Below are 14,931 nucleotides of genomic sequence, written 5' to 3' on the forward strand. Positions count from 1 at the left end.
AAGGCTGGACATGGTGGTATACACCTTGAATCCTACCACATGGAAGGCAGACAGGCAGATCTCTGTGAGTTTGAAACCAGCTGGTCTACATAGTGAGACCCTGATACAAAAAACATATAAGATAAAATCATATATAAGGCTCATCACCTCTAGGCCTAAGAGCTCAGCAGTAGGAGGCTGAGGCAGGAGGATTGTATGTTTGAGGGTAGCCATGAGCTAAAGAGTAAGTTCCAGGCCAGACCAAGGCATATGGAGGCTGTGAGGTCAACTTAAGCTAAATAGTTAAGACCCTTCTCAAAAACAAAACAAAGCCAAACAGCCAAACAAACAAAAACCCCAAACCCCCAAACCAAACCAACAACAGAAAACTGCTGGGTAGCTCAGTGGTAGGGTGGTTGTCTAGCACGGGAAAGCCCCTGGGTTCCATCTCCAGGGGTGGGGACAGGGGGCATCTCACAGCCATGGAAGAATGAAACAGAGCAAAGTGACCTCAAGCTTCAAATACATGTGGGAGGTTACACGACATCTGAGAACATGCCCAGCAGTCCACAGTGGCAGGAAGCCTCATAGTAGCTCCCCGCGGTGGGAGCAGGATGGAAGGAGTATTACAGAAGATGGAGATGCTTGCGAGATGGGCATGGAGGTCCCTAACCCTGAGTGATCCCATCAATGAAGAGGCTGAGGCAGGAGGATTGCAAGTTAGAGGCCATCCTGAGCGACAAAGCAAAACTATCTTAAAGGAAACAAACCAAAAAGGGCTCCTATGAGCATGATAGGGTCATCAGCTTTTTTGTTGAGGGTGACACCAGTGCTCTCAGATCAGAGTGGTGTGTGTGTGTGTGTGTGTGTGTGTGTGTGTGTGTGTGTGTGTGTATGTGTGTGTGTGTGCGCGCGCGCGCGCGCCAGAGGTCAACAGCAGCTGTCTTCTTCCATTGCTCTCCACTTTATTCTTTGAGGCAGAGCCTCTCACCGAAGACTAGACCAGGTAGCCATGAAGTGCCCTGCCCCCCCAACACCAGCACTGGGTTGTAGGTACGTGCTGCTGCGGCAGCTCAACAAAGCTGACTTTTAAAGGCAGGAGTCATTGATGCCATCAGAAGTTGGGCCAGTGGCTACTTGTTTAGGGTTGGGTACTAACTAGAGGAGAAGATGGAAAGTTCTCTGGGGTGCCCGTAAGGGTGCAGGGTCTGCCCTCACTGGTGCACAGAGGTAGAGACACATAACCAGACATTCACCAGATGTGGGGCTTTGGGACTTTTCTGTGTAGGGGTTACACTTACACAAACACCTTTTCAGCACCAGACTGCCTGGCTGGCAGGTGTCCACAAGGGATGCATGAACCCCTAAAGCTCCAGTCTTCCCAGGAACCCCTAAAGCTCCAGTCTTTTCAGGAGCCTATGCTGGCATCTGGGTGACTGGCTGGGGGGGGGGCAGGGTAGTCAGACTACACAGATTTCTTACCTTCTCCTGGAGGTCCTTCATCTTTCTGGAGCTTTCTCTTGGACACTCAGAGCTGCCCAGGCCTGGCCCTGGCCCTGAAGGACTCTCTGGCTCCGCCTCTTTCTTCTCTTCCTGCCTCCAGAAGGATTTGGGGCCCAGCAGATTGCGGATGATGTCTTCGGCATTTTTCAACTGGATTCCCAACTAGAGAGAGAAACCAGAGGCTCGTGAACGAGGGATCAAGGGCTGCAAGGCTGGGAACAGGGGCCCCAGGAGCCTCACCTAGAGCACTCGGGGCTCCCTGGATGCCACCCGGGCTCAGGAAACAGGGCACAACCTTGAAATTTTCAGGGAAATTTTCTTATGGCTTCTTTGGGGGTTTGGTTCGAATGCCACCACCCCTGGGCAGCCTTCCTTCTCACTTCCTCATCCCAGGCCACACACATCAGACCTTCACCTGGGTTTCCAGAACACAAGAAGGTCACACAAGGGCCTGTGGTGGGCATCTCCTTGAGGGGTGTAGGAAATCACCTACCCATGAGGCGTCTAACCAGCCGAGATGATTCTCAGAAGTTGATGGGTGAACAAATAAACCCTTCCTCTGTCTGTCCTTCCTCCCATCGGCACATCCTTCGTCCTCCTGTCCACTCACCTCTCCTCCCTCCTGGACATGTATAGGCCGTCCACGCACCTGTCCATCTTCTTTCCCTCCACAAACCCACCCAGACATCTGGTTTCCCTTCTCTACACCTCTTCTCCCTTCCCTCCTGCCATCCAGATGTCATTGATGATGTTTGGAGAAAAATCACAAGGGGTGGCACCACCCGCAGCTGGCGGTGTCTGGGTGACAGGCCCTGGTCTCCATCAACCAGAAGGGGCTGTGAGAGCACAGAGCACACGTCCTGCAGACCAACGCCAGGGCCTTGGGACCAAACGTCAGGAGTTCACAACAACCACAGGACACCAGCCTCAGAGATCTTCTCTGTCGGACAAAGACTGCTTGCCTAGCATGCACTAGGGTCCCAGCCCCAGCACTAAACCAGGGAGAAGAAGAAGGAAGGAAGGGAGGGAGGTAGGGAAGGAGGGAGAGAGGAAGGGAGGGAGGGAGGGAGGGAGGGAGGGAGGGAAGGAGGAAGGGACAAAAGAAGGAGAAAGTGTCTAGCTTCCACTGTTGCCCCATTCGTCCCTCATGGTGACAAGAAAGTGCTCTGTCACACCGCACCACTCCCTATCAGCATGTTCCTGCTCTGTGCCTCCCCTCACGCCCTCCTCCACTCTGTCCCTGTGAACGCCTCCCTTTTCCTTTTCCAGGACCTTCACACTCACTAGTAGCCTGCTTAGCAGGCATTCTCTGACCTCAGCTCTGCACAGGTCAGCTGGACTGAAATTAGAATCCCCATCCATTGAGACACACCTCTGGGCCCATCTGTAAGGGCAGTTCCAAAGAGGCTAACGTGAGAAAGGAAGGCCTGCTCTAAACGTACTCCATTCCATGATCTGGAGTTCCGGACTGAATAAAAAGGAGAAAATAGAGGCAGCGCTACAGCTCAGCAGATAAAGTGCTTGTTGCCAACGCTGCAGACTCAAAGCATGTGGTGGAAAGAGGTTCCTGACTCCCACTCTCCCCATATGCACCATGGTACCCACATGCTCCACCCTGCCAATAAGTATTTTTAAAGTAAAACACAGTAAGCAAGCTGTGCACCAGCACATGTGTGCATGTGTGTGTGCACTTGTGCTAGTGCTCACAAATACACATACACATGATCTCCTTCCCAACTGTGGATGCAATGTGACCAGCCACCTCATACTTTTGCTGTCACCATGACTTTCCACCATAGGACTCTAGATGGAGGAGGTAGAAGTTGCTTAGTTCTCCCCCATCACAGGGAGAAAATTCCCACAACAGCCTCTGAGAATGAAAAGCACCAGGAGAGCAGGGACCCTGCCTCCATTGTTCGCCACTATGTGTCCAGAGCCAGCTGAGCACGTGCTTGATACAGTGTCAGCTGGAGAGAAATGTTTCTGCAATCGATGGTAGGTAGATAGACGACGGATAAATGTAGGTGGATGGATAGATAGAATACGGATGGAGACAGATGGAATATGGGAATATGAATTGAGGGGGGAGTGAATCAGATAGATAGATAGATAGATAGATAGATAGATAGATAGGCAGGCAGACAGGAATGGATGGATGAGAGAGATGGATGGAGGGATAGATAGTTGAGTGAAAGGTATGGATAAATGGATGGATGGGTGGGGGTGGATAGATGGATGGGTGGGTGGGGGGTGGGTGAATGGAAAGGTGGGTAGATGGATGGATGGGTGGGTGGATGGGTGGGTGAATGGATAGGTGGGTAGATGGATGGATGGGTGGGTGGATGGGTGGGTGGATGGATGGGCGGGTAGGTGGATGGGTGGATGGATGAGTGGATGGATGGATGAGTGGACGGATGGATAAGTGGATGGATGGGTGGGTGAATGGATAGGTGGGTAGATGGATGGATGGGTGGGTGGATGGATGAGTGGACGGATGGGTGGGTAGGTGGATGGGTGGATGGATGGGTGGGTGAATGGATAGGTGGGTGGATGGATAGGTGGGTGGATGGATAGGTGGGTGGATGGATGGATGGGTGGGTGGGCGAGGGGTGGGCATGGATGGGTGGGTGAATGGATGAGTGGGTGGATGGATGAGTGGGTGGATGGATGGGTGGGTGAATTGATAGGTGGGTGGATGGATGGATGGGTGGGTGGATGGATGAGTGGACGGATGGGCGGGTAGGTGGATGGGTGGATGGATGAGTGGGTGGATGGATGAGTGAGTGGATGGATGGGTGGGTGAATGGATAGGTGGGTGAATGGATAGGTGGGTGGATGGATAGGTGGGTGGATGGATGGATGGGTGGGTGGATGGGTGGGTGGATGGATGGGTGGATGGATGGATGGATGGGTGGGTGAGGGGTGGGCATGGATGGGTGGGTGAATGGATGAGTGGACGGATGGGCAGGTAGATGGATGGGTGGGTGAATGGATAGGTGGGTGGATGGATGGATGGGTGGGTGGATGGGTGGGTGGATGGGTGGGTGGATGGATGGATAGGTGGGTGGATAGATGGATGGATGGATGGATGGATGGGTGGGTGGGTAGATGGGTGGGTGGATGGATGGATGAGAGGGATGAGAGCGATGCTTGAGTAATGTGTAGACAGATGTATGGCTGCATCTGTGGGCAGGCAGAAAATAAATGGGTCAAAAATGATAGATGAATGTAGAACAATGGAAGCAAGGGATAGGCAGACAGACAGATGGACAGATAGGACCACTCCTTGCCCTGCCTCTAGGACAGTCCCTTGGAGATGTCTGCAAGCCCTGCAGTCTTACCTCCAGTAGGTTGAAGGCCCGGCCAACAGCGTGGACAGTGAGGTTCACCATGGCAGAACAAGGGAGGAAAGAGTTGGGAGAGAAGAGGAGAGTCCTCTCCAGGTTGGCTCCCAGGCTGCCAGATGCTGAGGGAAAAGAGACGACCCTTGGCTCTAGAAAGAGAAGCTACACCACAGTGCGTCCTGCCCCAGGAGAGGGTTATACATCTCACCTACCTGATGAAGGTTGAGGGCAATCCCAGAGCACTCTTTATACCCTATGCTTCCCAGGGTGTCTGAGGTGGTCCAGGGACCTCAGATAAAAAGGTTCCTACTCCTCCCCCCACTGCTCGTGTGCAGATCTAACTCAGGCCCTGTGCACAAGGTTAGCCCCACTACAGAACTGCAGTTCTCCGCTAAGTTATCCAGGCTAGACCTGAACTTTCTTTATGTAGCCCAGGCAGAGGAAAGCCCTGTGTTCTTGGAGATTGGAGCTCTGGGGTCCCCAGTACTTGTGGCCCCAGCCATGCCATACTTGAGCGGAAGGTGACATCACAGTAAGACGAGTGTTTCCAGGTCTCCGGCTGGAACTGCTGACTGAGGATGTCCTCGGGGAGGGCGTCTCTTAGGTCACGTTTCAGGGGGTCATCTGTATCCAGCAGCTGCAGGATGTGGCTCCACACAAAAGAGCCCACTGGAGCGGAGCAGAGCAACAGGCACATGGTGAGCTATTGGCCAAGGCTCCCTGACTCGGCCCAGGCCTGCCATACCCCCATGTCAGGGCTGCTCAAGCCCCTGCGTGTTATGGAAGCTGACAGGAGTGGGACCCGGCCTGTGTGTGGAATTCTAATGAGGCAAAGCGATGAAGTGGGATCCCGTGGCTTGAAAGTGAGACCCAAGTCTGAACCCCAGTTCAGTTCCGTAAATACAAGCTGTGTTACCTCAAGATGGTGCAACCACGGCTCGGTGCCTCATCTGTGAAATGCAACAGCAAGCTCTAGTTCAGATCCTCATTGTACTGTTTAAAAACCTTTTCCATGTGTATGTAGGTGTACATGTATGTAGGTGTACATGTATGTAGGTATACATGTATGTGCGGGTATGTGGGGGCCAGAAAACAGCAAAGATGTTTCTTGGGCACAATCCATGTTGTTTGCTTTTAGACAAGGTTTCTCACTTTTTTTTTCTTTTCTGGAAACCTAGCCAGTTCAGCTAGGCTGGCTAAGCCAGCCAGTGAGCTTGAGGGACTCAGCCAGCTGAGTCCCCCTCCCCAGCCACTGGGATCGCAATCACAGTTACCCAGCAGGCACTTCCCTGACTGAGCCCTCTCCCCTGGGCCTTAGCTCTATTACTTCTAGGTGTGTGAGTCGCCCACTCTAGCTTTCTGAGCCTCCGGTTCCTCATCTGTGAAATAAAGTAACAGCTCATCTCCTGGGGCTGTTGGCAAAGATCAGCCTAGGCCAAAGCCAGAACCTAATTACACTCCCATGAGGCACATCTGGAAGCTTCTCAAACATCTGGTCATGGGACAGAGCTGATTTGGGGGGTCAGGGGAACCCTCTTATCCCACTGGGCAGCACGCGGCCTGGTATCTACGGCCCCTGGCTGATCCCTTAGAGGAAGCTTAGCCAGTTGACCACTATGATTCAAGACAAAGCCGTCCCTTCATCACCCCTCCCCTCAGCCCCAAGCCTGGAATTAGCGCTACATCTTCTGTGACCCCCACATCCACAGAAGGTCATTTGCAACATGGGAATGGTTTTGTGTGTTTGTTTGGTGGGTTGATTCGGTTTGGTTTGCAGTGTGGTGCATGGAGCCAAAGGCCTCCTCAAACACATGAGGCAAGTGCTCCAACGCAGAACCATATCCTGCATCTGTATCAAATGAACACACCACTTGCACAAGCAGTTTACTTTCAGGGAAACATCAAGCCACGTCAGGCAAGTATGTAGGCAGGACCCTTTGGGCTATCAGTGCTAACGGCCCAAGACTGGAAACAGCCTCCAGTCCTCCGTAGGGACAGGTGAAACAGATGGAGATGCACACGTGTGTTATTTATGTGTGCCTGTCCCTGTGTTACAAAGACGTTTGTTGACTGGCTGGTTGGTTGATCGGTTGTCTGTGGTGATGGGGACGGAACCCAGGGCCTCGTGATGCCAGGCAAGCTCTCCAGCAGTGTGCTGAAGTCCTGATGGGAACGCACCCTGAGTGGGGGGCGTGGGGTGGAAGGAGACCCTCACTGACCACTCACCTTCCCGCCCTGCCCTTTTAAACATGACCGCAGCGAGAACAAAAGATGGGCCGTCCTCTTGCACCAGCGCATCCCTCCCCAGCATGCTCAGAGGCACACGCTACCCTGTCCCCATTTCACAGACGTAGAATCAGAGGCTCACAGCAACATGAGCCCCTCTCCTGAGACATATAAAGACAAGCAAGAGGGAGCAGAGGTTGTATTGGAGCCTAGCTGTTAACAAGCTATGCATTACATAATGTTGTTTTTTGAGGCAGGGTTCCTCTGTGTAGTTCTGGCTGGCCTGGAACTCGCTCTGTAGACCAGGCTGGCCTTGAACTCAGAGATCTACCTGCCTCTGCCTCCTGAGTGCTGGGATTAACGGTGTGTGCTAACACTACCTGGCCAGACTGAGCAGACCTTGGTGAGTTTTGAGGAAACTGAGGCCCTGAGAGGAGAAGGTGCTCTTCTCATAGCGTCCGTGGGCAGGCAGGGCTGGGACTGCCATGTGTGGGAACGCACAGGGCCAATTGCCTAGTAACAGTAGAGGAGTAGGGGACTCAAGGGACTCCTGGCACAGCCCCACCCCTAGCACCCCACACTGCCCTACTCACCCTGGGTGGACCGCTCCGACGCCTGTGTGTGCCGCACCTGGGCAAACACCTCCTCGCTGGGGCACCTCATCAGAGCCAGGTAGGCATTGATACGGAGCTCCGTGTCTTCGTCGGGAGCTTGGTACAGGCGCGAGAGCACTGACCTCTGGCTTGGGAAAGACATTCATCATTCAGTGCCCACCCTGCATAGTGCCCTTCTTCCTACAGTGGACCCTGTGACCCCGCCCCAGCTGCTACAATGTCTCTGCCATAAGCAACTTCCCCAGCACATTGTCACCTGTGGTCCTACTGTGGTGCATAGTGGGGCCATGCCTATTCCCCAGTCCTCCTATCCCAGAGCCTTGTAAGTTTTCATGCATACCAATACATAACAGAAGTCCACGGGCACATTCCAACAAAGCTTTATTTACAAAATAGCACAAATATGAAATATAAATGTTATAATGCTTTCAAGCCCAGTTCAAAGGAAGCCACCTCAAGACTCTGTGCCTCGCTATCAACCCTTCCCAACTTCCCTCAAGGTGCAGCCATCCAGCCACCCACTCAAAGTGTGCACTTTCTGAGCACCTACTGTATACCTGATAGATCACATCATAAACATGACTGACCGAGTCCCTATCCACCTGACACTCAGGGCTCGGGATTCAGGAGGTTTCATTTCAGGTGAACCAGCAATGAAGACGTTCCAGTGAACAGGAGTGTGTGTGTGTGTGTGTGTGTGTGTGTGTGTGTGTGTGTGTGTGTACGCGTGTGTGCATGTGAGCCATGGGCAACTTTTCCACTACACTGTCACCTGTGTCCCTACTGTGAGAGCTAGTGGGGCCACTACCCAGGTCTTCTGCAAGAGAAGCAAGTGCTCTTAATTTCTGGGCCTCTGTACCGCCCCTCTCCATCTTATTTTTTTTAAGATATTTTATCTTATTTATGTGTGTTTGCTTATATAAATTTATGTGTATTATGTGTGCACATGCGTCCATGCATGTTTAAATGCTAGAGGTCAACATTGAGTACCTTTCCTCAATCACTTTCCACCTTTAAAAAAATTATATCTGAAGCCAGGCATGATGGCGCACGCCTTTAATCCCAGCATTCGGGAGGCAGAGACAGGCAGGTCACTGTGAGTTCGAGGCCAGCTTGGCCTACAAAGCAAGCCCAGGACAGCCAAAGCTACACAGAGAGACCCTGTCTCAAAAAAAAAAAATTCTATCTGTATGAGCATTTTGCCTGCTTGTGCGCCTGTGTACCACGTGCATGTCTGGTGACAGTGGAAGCCAGAAGAGAGCACTGGAGTCTGGGATTACAGATGGCTGTGAGCTGCCCTGGGGGTGCTGAGAATTGAACCCACATCCTCTGCAAGTGCAGCAAGTGCTCTTAACTTCTGAGGCATCTCTCCAGTCCCTGTCCATGTTATTTTTTTTTTTTAAAGATTTGTTATTGCTGTTGTTGTTGTTTGAGACAGGGTTTCTCTGTGTAGCCCTGGAAGTCCTGGGCTTTGTAGACCAGACTGGCCTCGAACTCAGAGATCCACCTGCTTCTTCCTCCCCGAGTGTTGGGATTACAAGCGTGTAGCACTGTACTGATTCATTGTTTATTTATGTGTGTTTCCTTGCATAAGCTTACTGTATTTTTTTAGTCTATGAGATGCACCTGGCCATAAGACGCACCCAGATTTTAGAGCAGTAAAACAAGAAAAACAGTAAAAACAGCAATTGGACCATAAGGCACACCCTAATTCCCCCCCCCCCCCCCACACACACACTTTTGAGGAGGAGTGCATCTTTTTTCTTTTTTCCTTTTTTTTTTCTTTTCTTTTTTTTCCGAGACAGGGTCTCTCTGCGTAGCCTTAGCCGTCCTGGACTCCCTTTGTAGACCAGGCTGGCCTCGAACTCACAGCAATCTGCCTGTCTCTGCCTCCCAAGTGCTGGGATTAAAGGTGTGCGCCACCACAGCCCGGCAAGGAGTGCATCTTATGGTCCGAAAAACACAGTATATGCAACACGTGCGTACAGGAGTCCACGGAGGCCAGATTCCCTGGAACCGGAGTTGCAGGTGGTTGTGAGCCACCATGTGGATATCAGGAACTAAACCCAGGTCCTCTGTGAGAGTAGCACAGCCGTTCCTCCAGCCACTCTCCGCCTTGTATAGATTTACTTATTGTTTATCATACTAAGGCATATACTATATTATACACCTTATTTTCTGAGCCAAGGTCTGTCCCTGGGCCTGGGGTTCAGTAGTTCAGCTAGGCTGGCTGCCCAGCAACCTCCATGGATTCTCTTGCCTCTGCACCCCTCCCCAGTGCTGGATGGCAGGCACGTTCACCATGAAGCTCTTACGTGGGTGCTTGGGTCATACCTCAGGCCCCCATGCTTGCACAAGAGGCACTTTTCTAACTGAACTATCTCCCCAGCCATTGTTCCTCCCCAGCAATGCTCTGTAGACAGTTACAGAGTGAGGCCTGAGCACATCCGGAAGAAAAAGTAGCAGATGAGGCTACACTGTGCGAGGACCACAGAGAGCTCAGTGGTTCATGGGTAAGAACTTGTCCTTGACTGAGTGACAGACAGGTGGGCAAACGTTCCCTACAAAGACACAGGCAATAACTGTCCTGGACTTTGCAGTTTCTCTTGCAAAGATTCCACTCAGCAGCTGTAGCAATAAAGTAAGTAGCTACAGATAGCTCATAGCTATCTGTGTGTTAATAAAGTTTTATTTATAAGAGCAGATAGCAGGCCAGGCAGTAGCCCACAGAGTCTGCCAGTGCTGGTACATGTGGGTCTGGACCATGTGGCAGAATCAGAAACCACAAGCTTCTTTGTGGGTTTATTTGGTGAACAGGCAGCTTCCCATACCAAACAGGGGCTCTCAAGGACAGAGGCAAAATACTTGTCCACACTGGTACCTGGGCAGGTACCCAGGACACAGGAGTTGCTCCATGCATCCATCATGATTTCGTTCGCCCATCGCCCAACTGCAGCCAGAGGAGAAAAACACAAGGACTCACGTCTGCAGAGCAAGGGATCCTCCGGAAGGCCTGGACAGCTGCCAGCCGGATCTCTGGGGAGTTGCTCCTCAGGGAGGCACAGGTGCTCAGCACAGGGGTCAGAGCAGCTGCTGCCAGCCCTGCATTGCCGATGGCCTTCAACACAAGCTGAGGCTGCAGAACACATGGCAGTAGGGTGGTCTGTGAGGCCTGGAGGGGTCCCCAGCCCCACCCACCCATCCAAGGACGACCCGCCCGGCAAGACCTGAACCTAGTGTTGAGACATGAGCCATACGCACCTGGCCAGCATCCACAGGCTCTGGGAAGCTGCAGTTCATACCCAAAGCCTCTCCCAGAATCCTCACAAGGGAGCCAACTCCAGGTAACTGCTGGCAGTGCCCATCCAGAGCAGCACAGAGGTTGTGTGCCAGAGCTGAGATGCCAAGGAAGGCGCCTGGGCTGACCCCTGGAGACTGCAGCAGTGGCTAGGGATAGACAACACCCACCCCACGCCCCAAGAAGGCTGGTAAGTGACCTCTGAAGAGGTTCTCAATCCTCCCCAACCCTGATTCAGCCTGGCACTTGCTAATGTCACAGCGGCTTGGTCACTCCCTCCCAGTGCGGAGAAAGGGCTGCTCGGACTGTTTCTAGAGAGGTACCGGGGGTCCCTGATGTATACCCAGGACAGAGATCACTGCTCTTATGCTAAAGTGAGACAGGAATATTCTTGTCATGTCTAGGGGCATTGCAATAGGAGTTGGGGGGCCTAGGAGCTTAGCTCAGTGGCATAGCACCTGCCTAGCATAGGCAAGATCCTTGATTCAGAGGTCCAGCACCAGGACAAATAGTCAAAATGTCACTGCTGGACTTGGTGTAGGCTTGCAGCTGTAGCACTCTGGAGGCTGAGGCAGGACAAGGAGGAGTTCAAAGCCAGCCTAGACCACAGTGACAGCCTCTTTCAAATGACCAACTGTAGCAGGTAGGAAGGATGCTAGGCCATCCTCCATACACCAGCAGCACTGAGTCTGACTGACCCTGGTCCAAGCTGCCAGCTAGAGTGAGCAATGTCGAGGTCACTAGACAGAAGTGGGTGCAGAAGCCTGGCCTCAAGGTCGGGCCACCCCACACACAGCAGACCAGCTCCCGCCTCCTCCCATGAGCAAGAAATGAGCCAAAGTTCGCTCTGTACCAAGTGGGTCACAGATGAGCCAGCATCCTGGGCAAGGTGCGGCACTCCCATCGCGGAAGCTGCACAGGAGAGAAGCTCTCTTGCCACAGCCCAGGGGTTCCCCAGAGGTAGGCCGGAGTCCTGTGTACCAGAGAGACAGAAGCTTCCCCTGGAGGACTGAGAGGCCTGGCTGGGGGCTGGAAGCAGCTCAGGAGTGTCATGAAGACAAACAGTGCAGTGGAGCCGTCAGAAGGTATCTTGGACATTTGCGATACCTGCTACCATTGTTTTTAATTTAATTTCTCTAAATGTAAGCTTGGGCCTTTTGATTTTTGGACTATCTCAGTCTAACTACCAGCTCTAAAGCTGCCTGTGGATCTAGCAATGGGCTCCGGCATCTGATGTGCCTCCCAGCTTGCAGGCCCAACTTGTGCCCTGCACTCACTACACGTAGCCCCTGCTGCCCTCGCCTCTCTGCCGTGCACTTTCTTATTAATTCTACCTTGCTGTTTCAGAAGCTTCTGAGAGGCGACGTGACCTGCCTCATGTTGCACAGCTCTGCCTCCACCCTGGGGTTAGGCCGCCAGGTGAGTCTCTCGCTGCTTCTCGAAGCAGCTCTGGGCTCAGTGCTGAAAAACACAGGTCCTGGGCCCTAGGTGTAAATGCAGCCTGAGACCATACAGTGCTGACAGAGTGAGGAAAGACAGCGCCAGGCTCAGCTCTGCTGTGGATGCAAGATTCCCCACTGGTCCACACTCACACGAATGCAAGGAGCTGGGCGTGGGGGCACTGGCCTTTAATCCCAGCACTTGGGAGGCAGAGGCAGGAGGATCTCTGCGAATTCTAGGCCAACTTGGTCTGTAAAGTGAATCCAGGACACCCAAGGCTACACAGAGAAACCCTATCTTAACCGCCCCCCCAACCCCATAAAACAACAACAACAGAAACAAAGTGCTCACATGGGGGCCCACATGTGCACCTCTCTACCAGCAGGTGTTCTGGAATCTCAGCATTTATGTGTGTGTGTGTGTGTGTGTGTGTGTGTGTGTGTGTGTGTGTGTAAAAGAGAGAATGTGTATATGAAATTTGTATGTGTGAATGCTGGCGTATGTATATATGTGTATATGTATGTGTATAAGTGCATATAAAGGTGTATGTGTATAAGTGTGTGTATGTGTGTGCAAATGTGTCTCTAGGTATGTGCAAATGTGCCTCTGTGTGTATGTATATGCATATGTGTGTACATCTCAGAGGGCGTGAATCCTGGCGCAGGCATTTCAGAGCATGTCTTCTATGAAAACGCCCAAGCAGGAGTAGCTTTAAAGCACATTTCTTTTCCTTTCTTTTTGTCAAAATAAAAAAAGAACACCCGTGTTTCTTTAGTGTGGAGAGGAAGATAGGGCTAGATGCAGACAAGAGGCTGGAGAGATGGTGTGGTGGGTGGAGGCACCTGCCTCACAGGCCCGGTGAGCAGAGCTAGATCCGTGACCCCAGGATGGAAAGAGAGAACTGATCGGCAAGACCTGTCCTCTGGCCAGGTGTGGTGGCTCACGCCTGTAATCCCAGCGCTCTGGGAGGCAGCAGAGGCAGGCAGATCTCTGTGAGTTCAAGGACAGCCTGGCCTACAAAGTGAGTCCAGGATAGCCAAGGCTACACAGAGGAACCCTGTCTCAAAACAAACAAACAAACAACAACAACAACAACAAAACCCAAAAAACAAAAAACAAAACAACAAAACCCAAAAACAGTGTTGCCCTCTGGTCTCCACACATGTGTCTCCCCTACCTACACAACATTTTTTAAAAATTAAAAACGTGATCACAATCAAACTAAATTTTAAAAATTAGGGACACAGAGAGGCATCAGACAGCATTCACTCTACCTTGAAGGAGAAAGAAAAGACATTTGCTGTGGCCTTGACTAAGACCAAGCACCGCTGCTACCCTTTCCTCAGAGCCTGATGGCACGCCCACTTTCCTCGCCAGCAATGTCTTGACACACAGCAGAGCCCCAGCATAAGACAGGGAAACTCAGATCAGATCGTGCTGGTGAAGGACAAAGTCTGTGCCACTGCATCCCAACCATGCAAAAACAGATAAGTGGGGAAGGGGAAGAAAGGCGGGAGGGAGGGCAGACTTCTCTATTCTCAGCTAGCCAGCCCTGCCCAGCCCTTGGATGGTGCTCATAACCAGTGTGCCACCTGCTGGGCTGGGGACTGTGATTCACTCAGGATCCAGTCAGATCTGGATCAAAGTTGGTGCCCAAATTTGTGTCCTGTTAAACGGGGCCAACATATAACCTGTGGGACCAACTCCAGGATCAAGGCTCAGGGTTAAGGGTTTGGGTGTTCCCTGTACACCCCTGGATAGGTGACTACATCTCTGTGCTGTTGGGGCTCAGAGGTACCGAGACTCAAATCAGTGCTAGGATCCTCTTGATGCTCCTAGGCCCAGCCACTGAGTGTGGCCACAACACATGCTCCCAGCCTGGAACAGTGGATGGGGACCCTCTAGAGGCACCTCCACTCCTGAGGCCATGAGGATGTGGATAGAGGTTGGGGCAGGATGCTAGAGCAGGGTTACCGATGTGGGTGAGCTGCCCTGCCTGGGGACCTGAGTTTTCCCATCTGTAAGTTTGGGATGGTGGCGCTGCTCACATTGTAGAGACATTGTGAGGGAAACTAGATTTCTGTTCATTGGTGGGAACTCCTGGCTAGTTTCAGAGATCTCCCACTGCAGCATTCCCAAATAAGTTTGTTTATAAAAACAGCAGCTCTAGTTTTTTTCCTTAAAGATGTATTATTTATTTATTTATTTATTATGTATATAGTGCTCTGCTTGCATGTAGTCCTGCAAGCCAGAAGAGGGCGCCATATCACATTACAGATGGTTGTGAGCCACCATGTGGTTGCTGGGAATTGAACTTGGGATCTTTGGAAGAGCAGGCGGCGCTCTTAACCACTGAGCCATCTCTCCAGCCCCTCTAATGTTTTTTTTAAGTATGAGTATCTGAGTGTGCTAGTCTGTGTATATGCCATCATCTGTGGAGATCAGATCCTCTGGAACTAAAACAGCTGTGAGGCACCCTGTGCAGGTTCTGAACCTGAGTCCCTGCAAAGACAGCCAGTGCTTCTAA

At 51.9% G+C, this 14,931-nt stretch overlaps 1 protein-coding gene across 1 annotated transcript in view; it reads right to left on the reverse strand.

Moving 5' to 3' along the window:
* The window catches only part of LOC311586289 (uncharacterized protein), a gene marked incomplete at its 5' end in the record, with an annotated part of 116,120 nt that overhangs the window by 78,604 nt on the left and 22,585 nt on the right, over positions 1-14,931 (reverse strand). The window contains 6 exons of the mRNA XM_084762260.1: positions 1,462-1,644; positions 4,824-4,948; positions 5,337-5,495; positions 7,646-7,790; positions 10,650-10,802; positions 10,928-11,113. Coding sequence (XP_084618386.1) covers positions 1,462-1,644; positions 4,824-4,948; positions 5,337-5,495; positions 7,646-7,790; positions 10,650-10,802; positions 10,928-11,113 — 951 coding nt within the window. The remainder of the gene's footprint in view (positions 1-1,461; positions 1,645-4,823; positions 4,949-5,336; positions 5,496-7,645; positions 7,791-10,649; positions 10,803-10,927; positions 11,114-14,931) is intronic.

Source organism: Acomys minous (genome assembly GCF_964271855.1).
Source record: "Acomys minous genome assembly, chromosome: 16".
Lineage (NCBI taxonomy): Eukaryota > Metazoa > Chordata > Mammalia > Rodentia > Muridae > Acomys > Acomys minous.